Consider the following 20,422-nt stretch of genomic DNA (forward strand, 5'->3'; position numbering starts at 1 on the left):
TTTGGATATATCGTTGTCCTTGTTTCGCAGCCGCTTTCGTCATGGTGCATTGCACCACCTGCCGCTGCGATCCCGCGATCTAAAGCGGTTTTGTGGCAAAATGCAATCGGCGTCAGAGTGCTCTTAGCTATCAAACCCTCGTTTGTTTGTGAAAGCGTCACGCTGAACCCTGCAACAACAAAACAAACTTTGCTTCGCCTGCATGCTGTTTCAGCTGCGGGCCGTCAAGGAAAACTTGCCGACAATCTTCGTCGCAGGTCGGTCAGTTTTAAAACGCTTCTATAATGGTCATGGTAGCTACGAATGTGTGAGCTGCATGCCATGTTGTCACGCACAGGTGCAGTCGGGAGTAAACGGAGCATGGGTCCGCGGAATAAACATTGCTCTTATGCAACTGTCAGCGTAAACGGCGTACATGCGTGCACTTGGGCACACAGCAGAGAATCCACACTCCGGCTGCGTCTGCGATTTTTTTCCTTTGAGCTCACTGGTTTTACTGCTACAGAGACAAAATAGCGCTGCTTGGGCTCTTATTCTAGTCGCGCGAAGATTGTGCAGGGGAGTTAGCAATGTTCCATTCTGGCATGCGCTTTTCGCAGAACTACGTCCATAGGGCGCGGAACCTTTATTCACACACAAAGTAGCGGTTTATGTACATGCTGGAAGAGGGGAGGGTAAAGGATGCTCTCATATCAAACTGCTCAGTGCTACTGAAGTAGCTTTTTCTTGAGCCGGTGGATGGACTCTACATCGTCGGAGCCTTCCATGAAGCCATCGTTGGAGTCATCTTTATCCGTGTCATCCCTCCTGGCGTCCCAGCCGTTACCTCGGTTGCGGTGGCTCTTGTCGCCACGGGGTCCCCTAAAGGCACCGCCAAATGATGCCGCCGACTTGACGTCGTCGTCGCCACTGTCGTTCTTCCCATCCTCTTCGGTACCCAAACGGGAGCTCCTTTTCCGGCTGGGCTCTTTCTTTCCGCCCTCTTCGGTGCCGTGACGGAAGCCCCCTCTTCGGCCAGGCTCGTTCTTACCGCCCTCTTCGGTGCCGTAACGGAAGCCCCCTTTCCGACTGGGCTCGTTTTTATCGACATCTTCAGTGCCGTAGTGGGTGCCCCCTTTGAGGCTAGGCTCGTTCTTACCGCCCTCTTCAGTGCCGTGACTAGATCCCCCTTTCAGGCTGGGCTCGTTCTTGTCCTCTTCAGTGCCGTAACGGGAGCCCCCTTCCCGGTTCCACTTGCTCTGGTCCCGATCGCTGCTGCGAGAGTTGTGCTGATTTCGCTCGAACTCGTCGCTGCCCCTCGGGTAGTCGTCTGCTTGAGGAACGCGTGGCTCAAATGGGACTTTGCGCAGTGGAGGATAGAAAGGGTTCTCGGTAGTTACCTGCGAAAGAAGGACAAAACAGTCAGCCAAAAATGCGACGATGCACGAGGACAAGCAAAGGACTGCGGCGACACGGCCTTACTGCATGAGGCAGCTGCCCGCACGAGTTGTTCACTAGTTTCCACGTTAGTGAACATTATCGTTAGTTATTTCTGCACTTTATAAACCTGTATTCAAATGGGAAGGCAAAGTTCCCATTTTGGCGTGAGTCATTTCACCACGTATATAGATGGTCACACATTTACCCTAAAAACTTCATCGGTGTATTTGAAGAGCTTTCGGCGTGTACGCTGGCCCTCGAGAGTCTCGGACGGCGTCCTTGCTGTTGACTCGTCCTCAGCGAAAAGCTTATTTCCGGGTCGGGTTCCCACGGCAGGTTTCTCGTCTCCACCGCTCCTTCCGCGTTTCGCTGCAGTGAACGGAAGAAAGTGCTCGTAAAGCCCTGCCTGTGACTGGGATCATGCGGTGAGCCTGCGATCGAGCACAGACCCTGAGAGAATCTCCCGCTCCCGGTGAGTTAAAAATGACAGTGATCCACTCAGGTCGCTGCATGCACGCATCGCCTAGGCTGCTGACACTTACTGGAGCACCAGATGCGCACCGTTCTTCTATCCCGACGCTCAAATTGCGTGATAGCCAAGGGATAAAGTTCTTGATGGACAAAGCTGTCAGAATTCAAATGCTTAGCTATAACTAGCCGTGCTCAGTTTAGTTTTTTAGTTGATGCCAGGATCGGCTTGCACTTTCGGGAAAGGAAGCGAATGCAACTCGTGGGAATGCTATGGAGCAATCGGTGCCTTCTTCCTGAGCCAATTAAAAAAGCACAAGCCTGGCACATTACAAGGAATGCTACAACCGGCTTCTTTACTCTCGTAACCTTCACGTAAAAAAACGATGGGTGCCAGCTCAGTGAAACAAAAAAGTGGGACAAACTTGCGTCTCCTCATTTTAAGCACAATGAATGGAATGCCCCAAGCAAAGTTTTAATGGTAGATTCGGCACCAACGACATTGTACGATTATGTTCCGTTTAGACGTCCTCAGACGTTTTAATACGCCGTTTTTGGGTGTGGAATGAGCTAAACCAAACCGAATTTACTTAAAAGGTCCGAGAAAACTCAACGTTGTGGCCCATTCTGTCCGCTCATTGTTCATTCTGGGGTATCACGGACAGCTGTCGTGACAATTATAACTATGTTGTGAGGACCATGAATTACTCGCAGGTAGAAGGAAATAAGTCATACCTTTGTTGCTTCTGCACTGGTTCTGGTAATTGTACACAAGAATTCCCATGACATTCCGAGCGTGGTAACTGAACTGACTATTACTTCCGCAACTGAGGGTTTGGCCAATCATTTCCAGGCACTTTCTGAAGTTCTCGAAAGCACTAAAAAGAGGGGGGAAAAGCAATGAGAATATCATAAAAAAGTATATGTACCGTGGTTTTTAAACAGGCAAGTCATCGTTTCAGTGTAAGTGATAAAAATTGTCGGCACAGAAAAAATAGCATTAGGGCACCTTGAGCAACACTTTGCAACAACGCTGTAAATTTGGTATTTAGACATATCGGTGTGTCAACTAGAATGCCGAGGTAGCAGTTCAACACCTCAATGGCCAGTGAAAGCTGGTGCGCACGCAATTACAAGGTATAGGGGAACAGTGCACCGAAAGTAGCGCCCTGCTTAAATTTCCGGGCATGGAAGTTGTCCGTGTTGCCGCCCTCCATTCGTGGAGAGAGTCTTCTCGCTGTCTGTCGGCTTGAGTGAGGCGCGCGTGAGCGCGAGACGGTGAAGTGTGAAAATACTTTAGGTGGCGTCGCTTGCTTTAACAGATTACCGCGGCTACTGGTAAAAAGCTTGAAGGTTCTAATCAGGCATCTCCTCCGCGCGTCAGGCACGACAAGCCTGCCCCGAAGGATAAGTTTTCTACTATTCCTTGAGCGAGGATAGTGCCTCAAGGTACATTTAGTGCTACCAACCCACTTATTTGCTATTTTGTAGTGCGTTTTCCTTCGGCGAGCTTGTACTCGTTCTTGGAAAAAGGAAAAGTCACTTTAATGATACCTTGGTAAAAAAGTGGCCGCGTGTCTGCTCCTTTCGTTGCAAATGTAGGCAAAAGACGATAGTCTATGTCTACATTTGCCAAGTAAGTGCGTCCCTTCGTTTTTCCGTTCACCTCTCATGTTATTCCTCTTGCGTCGCGCTCCTCCCAAGGTAAACGCGCCAAAGCTTTGCTTAAGTCAGTTTGAATTTACCGCGTTCCACTGCTCCAGGCTGGGTGCCAGCGCGGCCGTACAGCGGAGACGCGCGTGAATCGAGGCGCCCTACTTCAAAGTTTATAGAACCGCGTTACCTTAGTCCACGTGCGTTCCAAGCACAACGTGGAACCTATCTAGTGGAACCTTTCGTAACTGTTGCCGCTTGATTTCTTAAAATTCCGCCAAAACATATAGTGGCAGGGCGACAGCAGGCGATAGTGCGATTTTTTTTTCTGCAGTGGATGTAGTAATGCATTTCGCAAAAATCAAGCATCTATGAATTTTTTTTTATAAAGGAACACTGTCAATATCCCTTGTGTTTTATTGTCTGTCTTATATTTTCGTAATGTCTTGTTCTTGTTCAACAATGTTGACGAGTATGAACATATAAACCGGACTTAGAGGTTTAGATTTGGCTGTGAGTATATGAGACTATTGCGCAGACTTCGTTTCACTTTTGATGGGTGGCTGAATCGAGTCGGAGAGACAGACAGACAGTGAGACCAAAATGACTGGGTTTAAGTAGCCCAAGAAAGACTATCGTGTTTAAAAATTCAAAGCACGTATCAAAAGCGGCAGTAAACACTGTTGAAACCACGCGCTGCGCACCCCCCCCCCCCCCCCCCTCCGCAATCTACCCATAAGGGCTACATCGCTTATTTCGCTGTGAGCGCTGAGATCGGGGGAGAAAGAATAGGGTGGTCCCAGTGCATATCTGACTGCTGGCGCAATGGAATCGCTACGGGAACGACCCAGAAACACGGGATTGAGAAACAAACCAATGACAGAAAATTAAACAGGAGAGACGCGGAGTAAAGGCCATTATCTCTTTAATCCAGCGATTTTTTCCTGATAATACCGTTACATTTTTGTGTAGTGGGCCACCAGTTGTGGATGGCGAACGATTCTTCGAAGTTTGAATGCCTGACGGTTTTGGAGGACCACCTCCGGAATACGCATTACCATCGTGTGGACGTCTTCATTTTGTGTGCACTTAGGAATGAAGCACACCAGTTCTGGAATTAACATACCAGCCATTCCAAGGAGGAGATAGCCGGCGCAGTGTTCCTCTGCCGAGGGGTAAAGTCGATTGGGGGTCGCCTCATCGCACAGCGACGTAAGTGCTACCGCAGAAGGTGCACACGCATGCTTCGTGGCATACATGTGCTATGAAACGTATTACATATATGCAGGCACCTCACGAGGTGCGATCGGTTAGTCTAGCACAGCCAACAGTCGCCAAAAGTGGTCTACGAGCTACTTTTGGAGAATCCAGCCCTAGTCCGAACTGAAAACGTGTCGTATTCGTTTACGCGTAAAGCGCTGAATGCAATGTGATATTGACTGTATACCACGTACATTGCCCGTCAGAAAGCACGCCGCAGTTGTTTAATTTTTCCTCCAGAGACTTCGATGTAGTGACGTTGACCCCACGAGACCTGGCCTTTTTCGTTAAGATTTAAAAGGAAATAATTTAGTCACTCGATAAAATTTAAATCCGGACTACCGAGTTTCTGGTCTCGAGCGCTTAGTGCTCGTGGAATGAAAAGACGGTGAACGAAATGCATCCCGCTGAAGAAAAAATTACTTACTTGCATACTTTGTACTGGTCTCGGTTTTTTTGAGCCACCACTTCGTTAAATACCAAAGCACATGCCAGAAACTCTCGAGCCGCCTCCTCCTCTCTGCATCCGCTTCCGTCACGCACTCTCGCCATAGACGCTGCAAGGAGAGCATACATTTTCTCCACACTCCGTAGAAGCTAGCAGACTTTCCTACAGCATAATCTGTGAATCGGGTCACAGCGCCAGCACCCCCACATTCCGTGGAAACATGTGCGCCAGTTAGCGACTTTACCCACGCCGCAACACTGCGACTCAAAAAGACTTTTCCGATGAATTGACCGAAAGTCGTCAGGATCCTCCGAGTGGTTTTCGATTTCTGTTGCTTTCACTTAGAACGACACTTCGCTGCGCAATTGAATGCTAATTGATGTGCCAGGCGTTGGCAGCGCAAGTGCTCAATGATCGGCGTACAAGGAACGCACGCTTTTGGATGGCCCCACATACTGCAACTGTCTGGACGGCCATCTGGACACGCAAGCTCTCGTGTGGGCCTTTGGCCGTCGTCGGCGCTAATCCAATCCGCACAAAAAAAAATCCCTTCCACGCGGCTGATTACCGTAGATATGGCTACCAAAACTTCCTATCCCTAGCTTAAGGGAAATTCGGTATCACAACGCAACTATGTATATTAGCTCAAAACCCTGTCGAGCTAGGTAGGCACCACCGTGAATCTAGGAGAGTAACTTTGCGGTAGCGCCCGTTTCGAAAGCAGGGGCAAACGAATTCCTCGAAAAGGAAACTTTATGAAGCCGCTTCTGCATAATTTGAGGCAGCACTAAGGTACCATCCACACCCACCCAACGACTCCTCGCGCTTCGAATACATAATACCGTAGATGAACTAATCGCCCCTTTGCTACTAGACCCTCCAGCTCACATCCACTGGCTTCTCCGCGCACGTCTCCATATTAAGCCGATCCCGTGAAATATGCATTCTACCTAGCACCACGGACGCCGTCTAGCCCGAGCCCAAGCACACCTCTCCCACTACCCTCCCTCTGAGCACACGCTCTGCGTAGACGCAGCAGCCTACCCCACCCCCCCTGTGCCTTCCCACTCGCTGTAGTAGGCGCTTCTTGAATAATCCCTCAGGTCTCAGCTACAATCGCCACGACAGCTTCGGTAACTGCGGAAGAGGCGGCCATTGCCCTTGCCCTTACTCAATTACCTGCCCCAAATCATTTTATCTGAGTCCCAAACTGCCATACGAAATTTCGCAAAGGGCGTAATTTTGTAGCTGCCCTCAAAATTCTTCTTCAGAATCCCCCTGCCCAGCCCGTGATGCTGCTGCGGACTCCGGCCCACACCGGCGTAGGTCGTAATGAGACGGCACACCAACACTCCAAAGCCTTGATATCGCGGGCTCCCGTTTCTTTCACGCCTACACACGGCATCCCCGAAATGTCCCACTAGATCCTACCGCCTCCTCCGCAGGAACCTACCTCCCCCGGACACTTCACTTACACCGCCGGCAGCGCACATGTGGCGGCTCTTGAAAGCCCACACTTTTCCACACCGCACTCTCCTTGTGCACACCCACCCGCACCAATTCGCTTCCTCTCACTGCCCCTCATGTGGCGTGCTGGACACACTCTTCCACTCCCTCTGTGAGTGTCCGCCTTGCCCCTTTCCCCCTCTCACTGGGAGCAGGCTTAAGAAAAGTTTTTTGCCCTCATACATCACCGGATGAACGGATGTTTAACCAGCATGTGACACCCAGCAAAACAGTCTAACCTGACGCGGCCGTGCATCACCAGATTTATAGCTGGCTCAGAGTACGTAATTTAAGACAAATATAACATTTCTGTGAAGCGAAAAGTCAGGCTCATTGCGATTTCGCCACGACAAAACTGAAATGTCCCCCCACCCCCCGCGCTCCGCTGCCCCGGCGCCTGAAGTTCCTGCAGTGGCCCGAGGGTCAACGGCAGGAGAGAACCGTGGCCCTGATCTCTAGAATTAACCAAGCAAGATGAGCGATAGTAGACGCTAGGGCTTGTGAAATGCGGACAAACTGCGCACTAACTGAGAAGACGTGGTTTTTACATTCTAGATTCTAGCCGCTCCCATGTGCTGTTATCACAATGCGTATGGAGCAGACGATGGAAGCGTTTTAAAGGTACAAATGAAACGGCATTCACACCAAGCATTGAGTAATTTTCATTTTTTTTATCATTCTATCCTAGTTTACTGGGGGTGTAACCGCGTCGGTTTACTGCGGCAGACCTGTACGCAAGCTTTTTATGGTGGGAAGTGTGTGTGAGTGGTCGAGAGGGAGGGGGACGCTTCCCTACGCCATCGCTTCCTTATATATCAGTCACACATAGGCTCAGTCAAGCATCCAAGTGATTCCGCATGACGGCCGCTTCCTTCCTGTCTTTTTACTTTTTGCAGGAATTTTAAAAGCTTGTCTAAGACAAACTTCATCGTCAATACCATTCTGCCGCCGGGTAAGGTCAATTAAAGGATAAAATATTTAGAAAATCGTACCGCCGATACCAAGAACCCAGCACGCCTTTACAGGTTAGTATTACCTTCCCACTCTGCTCTTACGACGGGCTTGGACATGTTCATTTCTCTATACAAGACCATGTGCGCTTTCAAGAGCCTTACTGTTTATTTTGTCAGTGAAGAGAGCCGGGCTGAGTTCGAGCTCCTTTAGACACGTTTCCTTGTAGCGTGCAGTTATGACCTTCGGGAAGTACTCTAAGTGTTTGATGAATTCTTGGTTTTTTTGGCAACTCGATGACTCCGTCACAGGCGTCAGGCAGTGATAGTAGCGAAGAATTGCCCTGGAAAAAATTCGAGCATTGGCATCATGAGGATCAGCATTTGCAATAACGCCCTTGTGCTACTGAAAGGATGCTCGAAGAAACCTTTTTTGTGTGTCCTGTTTCGTTCCACTGTCAATCTTACAATCTGCCTCTTGCATCGCACGAGGGCTGAAGATTAAATAAACTACGCAGTATTCGTTTGATAAACAAGCGCTGTTTGTAAGAATATGCATTCACAACGTGCACTGAGCGAACGCTGCGCAAACATTGCCCACTGCACCCACTTATTACTTAATAAATTGAAGGTAGGATTCAAATGCTCCTAAAATGAGAAAGCAAGAGAGGAAGGGAGGGAGGGGGCACTTAAGCTAATACGACAGGGTTGTTTATGCGTTAGAACAAGAACGAAGAGCAGCGTCGCACCATCTAGGGTCACTGAAGAGTTTGCATTCAGTTTACCCCCCCCCCCCCCCACAGCGACAATGCACAATAAAGGTAACACCGTTTCCGAATGAGCAAAAGTTCCCTAACTATCGAATTCTAACGCGTGAGTATTAACACGCATTCATATGTTCTCGATCCTTGTGAATAAACAATAAGCGCCCTCTTCCTCACGTGGATGAGGAACGGGTTTTGATTCTGCGATTAAACGATGGTCCGCTTCACTCGATCACCATTTGATCAGGCATTCATAAGCAGAACTCTTTTTGCGAATGTAGTCAAAACATTCGCTTGTATACGGCACAATCAAATACATCGACATCGAGGAGAATGTAATGAAGGCTAAGTTATGTTGCTAGAGCAACATGACCCGCACAAGTCACGAAGAAACCACTGTCTAAAATCTACATTGAGTAAAGTGGCATAGGTGACTACCGGTACCACCTGAGTATAAACGGTACATTGGGTAGATGAAGCGAAAGACCGCTCTACCGGCACCACGGAAGTATAACCGGTTTACAGCCAATTGTAAAATAAATGAATCGGCCAAATGGCAAAAATCCCCGAAGGTGGAAATGAAAGGGCAAAAGCTAGTCAGCGACCCACAGCCACGAGTACGGGCCTGGGGAGACTCCCCTGATGTCCTTTGGGAAGTAGCGGAGGGGTTTGGGTTGAAGGTAAAGGGAAGAGGAGAAATAAGGAATGGTTATGGGAGTTGGGAAGGGAATGGGGACAGCGAGTTTCTGTTGTGATTCATAGATGTCTGAATCCTTTCAGGCCTGATCTCTCACATCAGGAAGGGCATCAGACTGCCAATTCAGAAATTTTTCTGCCCCTGCAACGGCGCTCACCCGCAGGTGCTGCTTGCTGGGCCGGCCGTCGGAGACAGAAAATCTAGCAAGGGTTGGCAGCCCCTCCCAAACACTCGGATCCACAGTCCGTGCCTCCGGTGGGCCCCGACCAGCGGTACTAACGACTCGTCGAGGGAGCTTTCCACTAATCCGGGTGCAAATAAATACTCCTGCCTTTCGCGGTCTCCGGGTGCCGGTAGTCTCACGAACTCCATGTGTGTGGTGGATCGCCTCGGTCTTCTAATCACGTAACCTGTTGTATGCCCTCCTCCAGCCGACAATATAACTGGTACACAGGGCACCATTCTCCGCACACTCTGCGATAAATGGGTTTCGAAAGCGCTAGAATTCAGTGCCGGTGGGGCCTAAAACAATCCGCACCGTTCAAAGAAAACAAAACGAAAGACTGTTCCGGCGGTCAAAGAAGCCTAGAGATTTGGACGGGTGCACTCGCGAAGGTGCGGACGATTGTGCTAAATGTTGGCACGCTCACAATGTCGTGGCATTCTGCAATATTAGCGGATGCGCTGGGCTGCCAGTTAGTCGATGCTTTTAACTTATTCACCAGTGCGTTTGGCTCTGCGATTTTGGCTCCAACATCAGAGTGACCGTGTGATTTACAAAAAAAAAAAAAAAAAAAACACAAGCGCTTACCTGCACGACTTCTTCACTGCCTTCGGTGGTTCGTGCAGTTGGCGTAGGGCCTTCATGTCAGTCTCGAAGTCCCTCGTACACGTTAGCTCAACGCCCCAGGCCGCCGCAGGGCTGCATTCCGACGAGAGCTTCACCTTCGCCATGCGGTATCGGAGACGGCGCACTTTCAGGCCTCTCCGGTTCGTCTCTGCATGAGTGGCCGTTTCGCGCATTATATTCCAGCCGATGGTAGAAGCGTTTTCACGGCTTTTTGGGTGGGAACAAGAACAAGTGCTCATGAAGTAGTCTCTAACTGAGGGGGAGAGATTTCTGTCCTCGAGTGCCTGCCCGATTCCAAACACTAATAAGTGCTGTACAACCTCCTTTCACCTGCTGTTTGCGAAAGCACTACGCAAAAATAGACGAAAATGCATGTACTCAACAGTGCCACTAAACGAACACGTGTACGGAAGTACATACTGGACTCCGGAGGGAGGGAGGGAGGGAGGACTGCCAATGACATCTCCCCAAGGTGAGCGAAATGGCTGATGGTCCAATGGCTCGTGGTCCAAAATTACCGCCTATTCTCCGCTTAAAAGGTGAAAAGATAGCGATAGGCGGCGCTCTTTGACTTTGGCTGACCGACGCTTATCCCAAACATCGGAAAAGAATTAACCGAAAGAAAAAGCGAGGAGTGGCTAAGATTAACTACATAAAAATGCACGGGAGCAGACCACGGGAGAAATGGTTAGAGGTTCGCAGTCATCCAGAAAAAGAAAAAAACTGAAGTATATGCCTTTACAGAAACTTTCCTTCGAGATTTATAAGAGCCCCCAGTAATGCATGAATATATATGGCAAGGCTGTAACATAACCGTAGGTACAAGGAAAGGGGGAGGGGTCGGCATGCTTATTCAACAGGGAGCCCATTGGCACAGAGTAAACGAAAACTGCGAAAAACGCATGTGGGTTAAAAGCACGATAGCGGGAAAAGAAACGCTGTTGGGAGTCGCCTATCTGTGGACAGGGGATGATAGTGAGGTTTGAGAAAATGAAAAACTGGTAGGCTGCATTAAGCGGGACCTTCATAAATTAAGACAATCGGGTGAAGTAATTCTAGTGGGAGACAAATGCCCACATTGAGGACCTGGACGGATACACAGACCGCAATGGCAAACTCGTACTAGATATGTGTGAAGAACATAATTTCATTGTAGTACACAGAGAGAATAAATGTGAAGCACAAATTACTTGGGAACGAGGGGAAAAGCAGTCCAGTATAGACTACAGCCTCCATTCATAAGGAGTGTATGAAAGGTTGACTCTAATGGCAATAGATGAAATGGGGGCCCACAGCTTAGGAAGTGACCATAAACGGATGACTTTGAATTTCGGAAAAATGGAAGGTCAAAGCCCGAAAACGGTGGTTCACGACTTGAAATTAAACGATCAGCACATGGCTAATATTCCCAAAAGCCTGGAGACGGACATCGAGAGACAACCTACGAAAGATTGGGAATACAGCGAACTGATTGTTTTCATTCAAGGATAAGGAACGCGAAAGAACGCACCTACTGGAAAGGAAAAAGAAAACCTAGAAGCTGATGGAACCAGGAAATCAAGGAAGCTATAACGCAAAGACAGCAAGCATCGAGAGAGCACAGGGAGGCCAAGCGAATGGGAATGCAAGCAGAGGAAATAACTTCGAAGTAGAATTGGTACCGCCTAAGAAGCTGGAAGTACAAAAACTTGTACAGCAAAAAAACGTAAACGTGAAAGTGAGCGATGGGTCTCGAATATACGGGCAAAGGATAAAGGCGCGCTGAGAAAGTTTTGGAACCATATAAAGGAACTAAGAAAAATGACTGAAGAAGTACAACGTCATGTCATATACGGTGAAGGCCAGGTACTAAAAGGGGAAGACGCGGTATTTAACATATACGCTCAATGATACAAGAGAAGTTCAGAAGAACGGAGAGAGGACTACAGCATTTAGAGAGTGCGGCAACTGAGGTGCGTACAGATAGAGAGCTAAAGTTGGAGAATCTAAGCTGGAAAAAAGCCGAAGAAAATGTTGGAGCTAATACGGCAACAGGGACGGATGAAATTCCTATATGGCTGGTCAACCTACTGGGTCCAAAACGCAAGGCACAACTGATTCGAGCAATCGAAAAAGTGATAAAAACTACGCAAGTACCGGAACATTGGCGTAAGAGCAGGATGAAGATGATATATAAAGGTAAAAAAGACACGGCTGATGCCAATTCGTACAGGCCTATTACAGTTACTACAGCGAACTACAGGCGTGGATAGAGGGGAACGGCCCACAGGGAGGACTACGAAATGAATTCAGATGAGACAGGTCTTAGCGGACGATTTATTTGTCCTAACTCAATGCATAGAGGTGTCCATGGCTCAGAAGCGGCCACTATGGATAGCATTTCTCGATATAAAGGGAGCCTACGACAATGTAGATAGAGAAATTCTATGGAGCATACTTGAGCGGGAGGGATTAGGCCAGAACGTTATACAGCTGTTGCAGGGAATTTACAATGAGAGCGAGGTGCAAATCACGTGGGAGGACCTAAAGTGCACCGAACCGGTAGTCACAAATAGAGGTTTAAAGTAGGGTTGTCCTCTGTCGCCATTGCTGTTCATGCTGTACATGGTAAAACTAGAAAGAAAGCTTGAAGGCAGTAAAATAGGTTTTAATCTGTGTTATAGCCGCACAGGACGCGAAATGGAACAACATATCCCGGGACTGATATATGCAGATGACAGTACTACTAGCAGAGAGCGAACAGTGTCTGCAACAACTCATATATGCGGGGAAGAAGCCACTGAGCTGGGGTTAGAGTTTAGTGCAGCGAAGTCCGGAGTTCTGGTTTTTAATGACGACTCCCGTAACAAAGCGGTATTCGTTACACAATCAAGAATACTGTGGGTAACGAAATACAAATATCTGGGCATATGGATAAACTAAGGTCAGGCGTGTGTAAAAACTCGTGAGGAGCATTTAAAAATGAAAGCCAAAAGAAACGCCTCTATCATGAAGCACAGAGCACTGTGGGGATATAACAGATATGAAGTAGTGAGAGAAATCTGGAAGGGTGTAAAGGTACCAGCACTGACCTTTTCAAACGCAGTAGTGTGTGTCGAATCAGATTCAATCAGGGCTAGAAGTAAATCAGAGGGCGGTAGGTCGATTGACATTAGGACCACACAGTAAAACAACAAATAAGGCATTGCAGGGAGACATGGGATGGGCCTCCTTTGAAGTGAGAGAAGCACAGAGCAAAATATATTTCGAAGAACGACTTAGAAATATTGATGACCAGATATGGGCGGCCAAAGTGTTATGGTACCTTTAAATAAAAAGCGTGGACACACCGTGAAGGAAAACAACCAGACGGCTCAGGACAAAGTATATGAAACCTGGAAGTGCAGGGGAAACGACCAAAGCATTAAAAAATGAAGTGAAAGAATCAGAGACAACGACCTGGAAAAAGAGGATGGACGCGAAGTCCTTAGATATCTACAGGATCGAGAAGCAGGATTTCACAAGGGAAAAGTTCTTTGATAGCACCAAAGGAAGTGCAATGCTTTTTAAAGCCCGGGCGGGTTGCTTGCGGTCAAAAACGCTTATCCGCGAGCCGGTTCAGGAAGAACTGTGCGCAGGCTGCGGCAGGGGGCGAGAAACCATGCGACATATTGTAACGGACTGCAAATGGTATCCGTCCAGTCCTCAGTGAGAGAGCCATCCAGCTTCCGGGAGCCCTTGGCTTTAAGGTTAACGGAAAAGTGAATTGGACAGCAGTAGAGGTTAGTAAATAAAAAGGTTAGTATGTTGGTGGGAAAAGAGCAGGAAACAATCTGGGAAGACAGGCGAACAAAGAAGTCAGACAAGCACAAAAATTTCATAGTTTTTTTTTCTTTTTGGCGAGGTGATTGTACAGTGGCGTTACGACTAAGGTCGCTGTGCAACGCCACCCCGTTTCAAAGGGGAAGCCGCTAAATGTAAACATCATCATCATCATCATAATCATCATCATCATCTTATATTGCCAAAGAGCAAAGAGTAAGATTCTACTCTGATGAAGCCAAGTCTACTTGTCAAAGCGTTGGTAAACTTGTTTTTCACGCCCGTCCGGCCGCTCACTTTCAGTATATAAGTGATGCACACAGGTTCCCCTTTCCTGACAGCAAAATACGATGCGCTCTCGGCTAAATGTTTCGCCTTTTTACCCATTGCAGGAATAAGCCACGGATAATTGAAGATCAGGTCGCTGCACAAGCACTCTTGCGTACCTTTAGTTATGTTGAAGCAGTCTACACTGTAGCCTTGGATGATACCGCGAATCTTGTGAAGCTCTTGCGATATGAATGTTCTCTCGTAGCAACTCGACTGGATCATAACATTGGCGACGCACATCTTGTACTTGCGCAGGGAGCTGAAAGGCACAAGGATTAATGTGTAATGGCCAGTTCCCCACAAATGCCATCGGGTGATGGTGGCAGGCATCCTGAGTGTGGCACTTCACAAACTATGTATATCGCCGATTGCTACGGTTGCGTTACTGAAATTACGTGTTTTTTTTTTACTGAACATGTTTTAAAAACTTGTTCTGTATATATTCGTAGCTGCAGCTATATCATGCTGCTTGTTTTACGCATTGCCGTTAGGTAGTTACATTTAATAGAACTTGATTGCTGGCTAGTTGGTTCATGACGTACGAAGGAATAAGTTTGCGCAAAAGACGAGGACGAAGATAGAGAGTGCCGGACAGTGACGGACAGTGCTGGCTAGTCTTGCCTTCTCTAATTTCGTCACCGACTTTTATTCCTTCGTGGGTAGTTACAGTTAGTGCCCATGAACTTGCATGGGAATGATGATTTTTAAAGTCGGCTCCCAACGGAGGACAGGCAACGTTACTGCATTTTGTCTTCCTTGCGCATACACTCGATGGTGATCTCGTACTTATAACTTGATAGCCACTGCTCGAAAAAAAAATCTCGCCCCCCCCCCCCCCTTCCGTGTTTTTAATGATGACCTACAACTATTCCCTTGTTTCGCGTTGATTTTGCTATAAAAGAGTAAAACGTGCATGCGCGGCCATGAAAGACAGTGCTGGCAAAGTGCGGAAGGCAAAAAGGGACTCTATAGGCCGGAACGTTGCATTGACCGATCAATGCTAACGATGGATGTACTGATGTGTGCGGCCCATCGTGCGCCAGAGCTTTTCCCGCATCCGCGAAAGATAATTGCCGTTTATTTAAGCAGTGCAAGCTTTAAACGTTGCTTCAACGGTAGTTCTGAAATCTAGGGTTCCCCATTTTCTGAGGATGACCCCGTGCAACAGGTATGGTGATTCGTAGAGTGTTATATGTGACAGAAATTCGTTTGCCATTAAACATTACATGAACTGCGGTTCGTAACATGCTTCTCGCTACTCTTCATTTTGTCATTCCTTGTGATATCGTCTTACGGCTGGTAGCTACACAAGCAGCTCGCTCCCGAGAAGCCTGGTGAGCGCGACGTGGGCTGCCTGCATAAGCTCGCGAGAAGCATGCTCATCAGCGTCGAGCGAGCGCCGGGCCTGGACACTTCACTGTCGAAACTAAAGCGGCGCACCCGAACGCCGTCTTCTCTCCTAATATCGTGAAAACCGCGCCGGCTGTTCCAAACTGCCCGCGTCTCACAGCATCTCGCACCTCCCGACGTTCCATTTCCTGACACACGACAGCCTCTAACCGACGCCTCCCACAGGTGGGCAGAACGCCTCAGCCCAGTGTAGTCATTGTAGGGGGAATGATGGGCTTTCAATGCTCAATGGCTGACATTAAGGACATCCCTGCAGTGAGATCAAAACTTTCGACCCTGTTACAAGGAAGCACGGGAAGGTTGCTGGTGCGGATGCTTTCCAAATGTCGGGGGGGCGTCGCCTAGGTGTCACTTGCTGTCTTGTCACCATCCGCCACTTTGGCCCCTTGCACCGTCTCGCCTCCTCCCGTTATCCACATGGGCAAATTAGATTAGTTTGCGCTGCGGCAACTTCTTAGACAATCCCCGTGGCTATAATTTACGCCATTCAAGTTTCATCTATAGCTGCAATATGTACTTTCGGGTACCAATCGTATGCAAGGGTGGTCGTGTAGTGAGGTGGAGAGGATTTATCTCGGAGTAGATGCGTGCGCATGCTTGTAAGGGAACTTAATAGGTCCCTTCTTATCACCACTTCCCTGCGCAATAGTGGCAAGTTATCGGCCCCGTTCCATTGTATACGAAAACGTGTCGCTTGGTTGCAAAACTCAATATGTTCCGTGGTGGCATTGGCATGACTACCCAGGCCTGCACGATTTGCGTGGTCACAAACTGGCAAACAAATGGATGACTCACTAGCAGACGTAATCGTGGCTACCGTGGTGATGAGGTAGATTCATTCGCAAGATGCGGTCACATTCCGACTGGCCCCTCCGAAAGCTGTCCACCTCGCATTCCGTCTTGGGCGGCGTCTGGTCTTCTGCAGTACACACAGGACGGAACACACATTGGTCTTCTGGCGGATCATCGATCACAGTCATGCAGCTACAGAGATTATCTGCCAAGAGCCTTTACATTCCTTTCAACGAGCCGACCTTCGCGTGATACCGTCCCATCTGACGAATTCAGTGTTTTCATCATCGGTTGCCCTGTGATTCCTTTCTTCGTTTCGTATACCTTCACTTTTTCATTCCTACCTGATGGTTTTATTCTTGCTTCGGAAATAGAGCCCTTACTCTCCGGCGAGGCTTCTTTGAACTACTCACGAGTCCCCAACAGCGAAGAATACGGCACCGTGCGAGCTCCATTCATAGGTCCGGGCACTGTCCAGGCCTGCTCCAGTACTTCAGTACAGGACCGTGCCCTTTTTTGCTTGGAATCAAGCCCGGGCCCCGCACAGGCCGGCATTTGCGCATGCATATAAGGTATGACAAATTACCCACCGGGCAGTAATAAATTCGGAGACGCAGCGGCAAAAAAAAAGCTAGAAACACGGCTGTTGAAAATATTATTGTAAGTTGTACAAAAGCAAGAGTAAATGCGAGCACAGCTAACTGCTTCTGCCTTGAACTTGCGTCTCGTCTGCTTGCTGTACCCCCTGTTTTATGAGACGAAATAAGTTGCTGAGGTGCACCTTAGACTACCGCGCATTGTCTTCATTGCCTGTGTTAATACTAAACTATCAAAGTCCGCGTGACTCAGTACACTTGACTATTAAGGAATTCTTAAATGAGTCATCAGGCTGCTGTTATGTTTCATAGATAATTTTTGGTATTCACTCTTTCTCACCAGACTTCTATGGAATGGCGTGATGCATCCCCTGCAGATAATTCATCTAACGAAATAAGTGGTAGACGCATGGCTACCGCGAAAATGTATAATGTGCCGTGGAATCTATGATAAAAAAATTATGTTCAGAAAGGTAATTAAACAATTAGTACTTAAACTTGATACTAATTTAATTGCACATAGTGGGCGTAACATGGGGGAGAGTGCGTGTTCGTGCACGCGTACGCACCCTCCTCCACCACTCACCCTCGCGCGCGCATTCACGTGTACCAGGGAGGAAAAGGAACCGTCTGTTAGAACGGAAGGCTCTAGGCCTATTCGGAGAGGGGTTGCAGGGCGGGAATGGGGCTCAGGGGCGATATGAACCAACACGCTACTTCTAAGCGTAGTACTTTCCAAGACTTATGCAGTCGCTATTCCACCCAAAGCGACGCAATGCAGACTCGTGGCAGGGCCCGGACATGGACCCTACCGAAAGGGAGGGGGAGGGGGCAGGCAGAATTATTTCCAACATATCTGTGTAAGACCCGACTTCCTGCTACTTCGGGGCGGCCTTCCATCGCCACGTATTGAACCGACTCTTCATCTTCGCTCCATCGTATCCTCTGCTAAAACGACGTATGTGTGGGAGGGTTCAGCTGACGGGCGCACGCAGTATTTTTCGCGTATTTGTAGTGCCGAATTAATGGGCGCGGATGCACCCCCGTAGGGAATCGCGATCCATTCGAACGTGGCAGGCTTGCCGAGACCACGCCACTGCGCAACGTCTCGACCTGAACGGCAGCCGCGGCCGACCTCAACGCCAGCTGGCAGAAAGAGTGCAAAGGGCCTCACGGTCTTCGTAGCTGAATCCTGACGAGCTGCCGCTGTCCTGGGACTTGGTGTCCTTGCGAGCGACGTTCATCCACGGCTGCTCCTCCTCTTCGTCGTCCTCTGCGCGACCCGCCCTGCGGCCGCCTGTCGCAGTCACCAGGAGAAGCAGCAAGAAGGTGAACCCCGGCGACCGCCAGGAACGGACGAGGGCCAACAACATCGTGCTGGAAGTCGCTCGGTCACAGCAGGCTGCCGGAGGATTCCACGAACAGCTGCACGAGCTCGCGCGTGCCTGGCCAGGGCGCGCTGACCGTGCGTCACGGTGGCAACGACGACGACGACGAGGCTGATATCAACCGCAGGCACCGATCGTTTATTAAAATACCGGTTGTTACAGCAGTATTAAATGTTTGGTTTTTTTTAGGTTCTCAAACTGTTAGCATCACTTTAACCACCATTATCCCACTTCTATTTTCCCCTAGTTTAAATTCGTAAGCTTCATCAACAATGATACCACCATCAGACTTGTCCAATCCCCCAGAGTGGGTACGTACTATTCTTGTTATGGCTCCAACCAACCACCCAACCAACCAACAGACGCTTGCCTGTTTAGCAACCAGGCAACGTGAATCCCCATAACATCACTTATTTGAATGTCACCGCTTCTCTGAGAAGAAAAAAATCCTATTACCCCATTTCAACGGCTCGGTCTTAAAAACTACTGCACTACTTTCATTCGGCGTTATCAACCTCTGCCACGCAATTATGATGGTGACGATGATGATGATGGTGGTGGTGGTGGTGGTGGTGGTGGTGATGGTGATGGTGGTGGGGATGATACCCTTAAAGTTTTTGGCACGTACCCACAAGGGGGTATTGGCCAGGGCTAACTTACTTGTTGAAATTCGTGTGGCCGTAAAATGAAAGTTCGTTATGGTTAAAATTCCAATTACCCAGAAAGTTGCTGCAAGGACAGCCTGCCTCGTGTCTTGGGTACGCGCAACACAATTTTCTCGGAAATCGACATGGCCCGGGATCACACCAGAAAGAAAGACTTAAACCGAGCCGCGAAATACGCCCACCGAGTCACGAGACATGCCTACCGAGAAGACACGTACAATAACCCTGGAGTCGAAGTTAGGGACCGACGCAGAGAGCTCGTTGGTACTCGTCATTGCAGTGTGGCCGAGTGTAGAGGCGCAAAGCGTAGCAAAGCAGAAGCTGCAAGTGCGGTTATGGGCCAATCCGCCACTAAAGCCATGAGGACGGCCGCCGACTGGAAGCGAAGAAAGAAGAAGCGCGGGGCTCGTTGAGATGAGGGGCTCGGTGAAATAAGACAGAAAATAAGGGTTGGCATTCAAGAAAACCTCGGAAAGCAAAGGGGAGGTTGTGGTGGGTCATAGAAACAGATGAAAAATTTTCTGAGTCAGAAAGTAAGCGGTGAAAAAATGCCCGCCGGGTGAGATCCGAACCCTGGAGGTCGTGGGTTCGGACCCCACCCGGCGGGCATTTATATATATATCCCTTTTTGCATACTCCAACTTTGTTGCGCCCATAGGTAATATTAGTGGAACCGAGAACGTCAACCCCAAACGCTCAATTGGGTGCTTCAAAAGCAGTTGTCTAGCTGCACGCAAAACTACTTACTGTCCTGTTCATGAAACCATCACCGAAAGACTCCTTTGTTGATATGTACTGTCCTTTAGGTTCCCCCGCCCACCAGCTCCTCCGAGTGCATATCCTTTTTTCCGCTGCCTGTAATTCTTTTTCTAATTATAGGCAACCTCCCCCCCTTTAACTAAATATACCCTTCACACGCCCTGGCCAGCCCTCCTTCGTGGACATGCGCCAATATTGTAAAGGAAAAAAAGAAGAGGAAGTGATGGCAGTTCAACGAACAAAGAAAGTGATTGTTGGGGGGTGCGGGGATGGGGAGATAGAAAGCGGTAATTGTCTGGCGTGGCACCGACACCTCAGCCGGCTGAGCAGGAAGTAGGAGGGAAGGGGGGTAGGGGGGGATGGAGAGAGTGGGTGGGGGGGAGTAAAGGTGGGTGGGTTACAGTGGCGAAGGAAAGGAGCTGAGATAGAAACGAAGAGTAAGTGCTTTTTGAGTGCTGTTGGAATACCTGCCTTTGTGCTCCGTTGCAATACGAAGTAACCTCCACTTAGCTCCGCTTCCGGTTTCCGAGGCTAAATTTATATCTATTGAGATCAGGGCCTTCAGCTACTGAACTTCGTGTGCGGTTACAACCCACAGTTCCAGTCGAACATTTTTTTTTCTCCAGCCCGCCGCTTCTCGGCAGCTCGGTTAATTGGCTCTTTGAG

At 48.8% G+C, this 20,422-nt stretch overlaps 1 protein-coding gene across 1 annotated transcript; it reads right to left on the reverse strand.

Moving 5' to 3' along the window:
- Window positions 1–620: 620 nt before the first annotated feature.
- On the reverse strand, window positions 621–18,453 carry LOC144172350 (uncharacterized). Its single transcript, XM_077701108.1, has 9 exons — window positions 18,119–18,453; window positions 16,352–16,475; window positions 14,263–14,405; window positions 9,977–10,163; window positions 7,870–8,048; window positions 5,228–5,357; window positions 2,623–2,765; window positions 1,625–1,788; window positions 621–1,379 (listed from the first exon to the last, which is right to left on the reverse strand). The coding sequence occupies exons 1-9, from the start codon at window positions 18,315–18,317 to the stop codon at window positions 708–710; spliced, it is 1,941 nt and encodes a 646-aa protein (XP_077557234.1). The 5' UTR covers window positions 18,318–18,453; the 3' UTR covers window positions 621–707.
- Between the last annotated feature and the right edge of the window lie 1,969 nt (window positions 18,454–20,422).

This window comes from Haemaphysalis longicornis, unplaced genomic scaffold (genome assembly GCF_048455015.1).
Source record: "Haemaphysalis longicornis isolate Haplotype H1 unplaced genomic scaffold, Haemaphysalis longicornis Haplotype H1 scaffold_1, whole genome shotgun sequence".
Lineage (NCBI taxonomy): Eukaryota > Metazoa > Arthropoda > Arachnida > Ixodida > Ixodidae > Haemaphysalis > Haemaphysalis longicornis.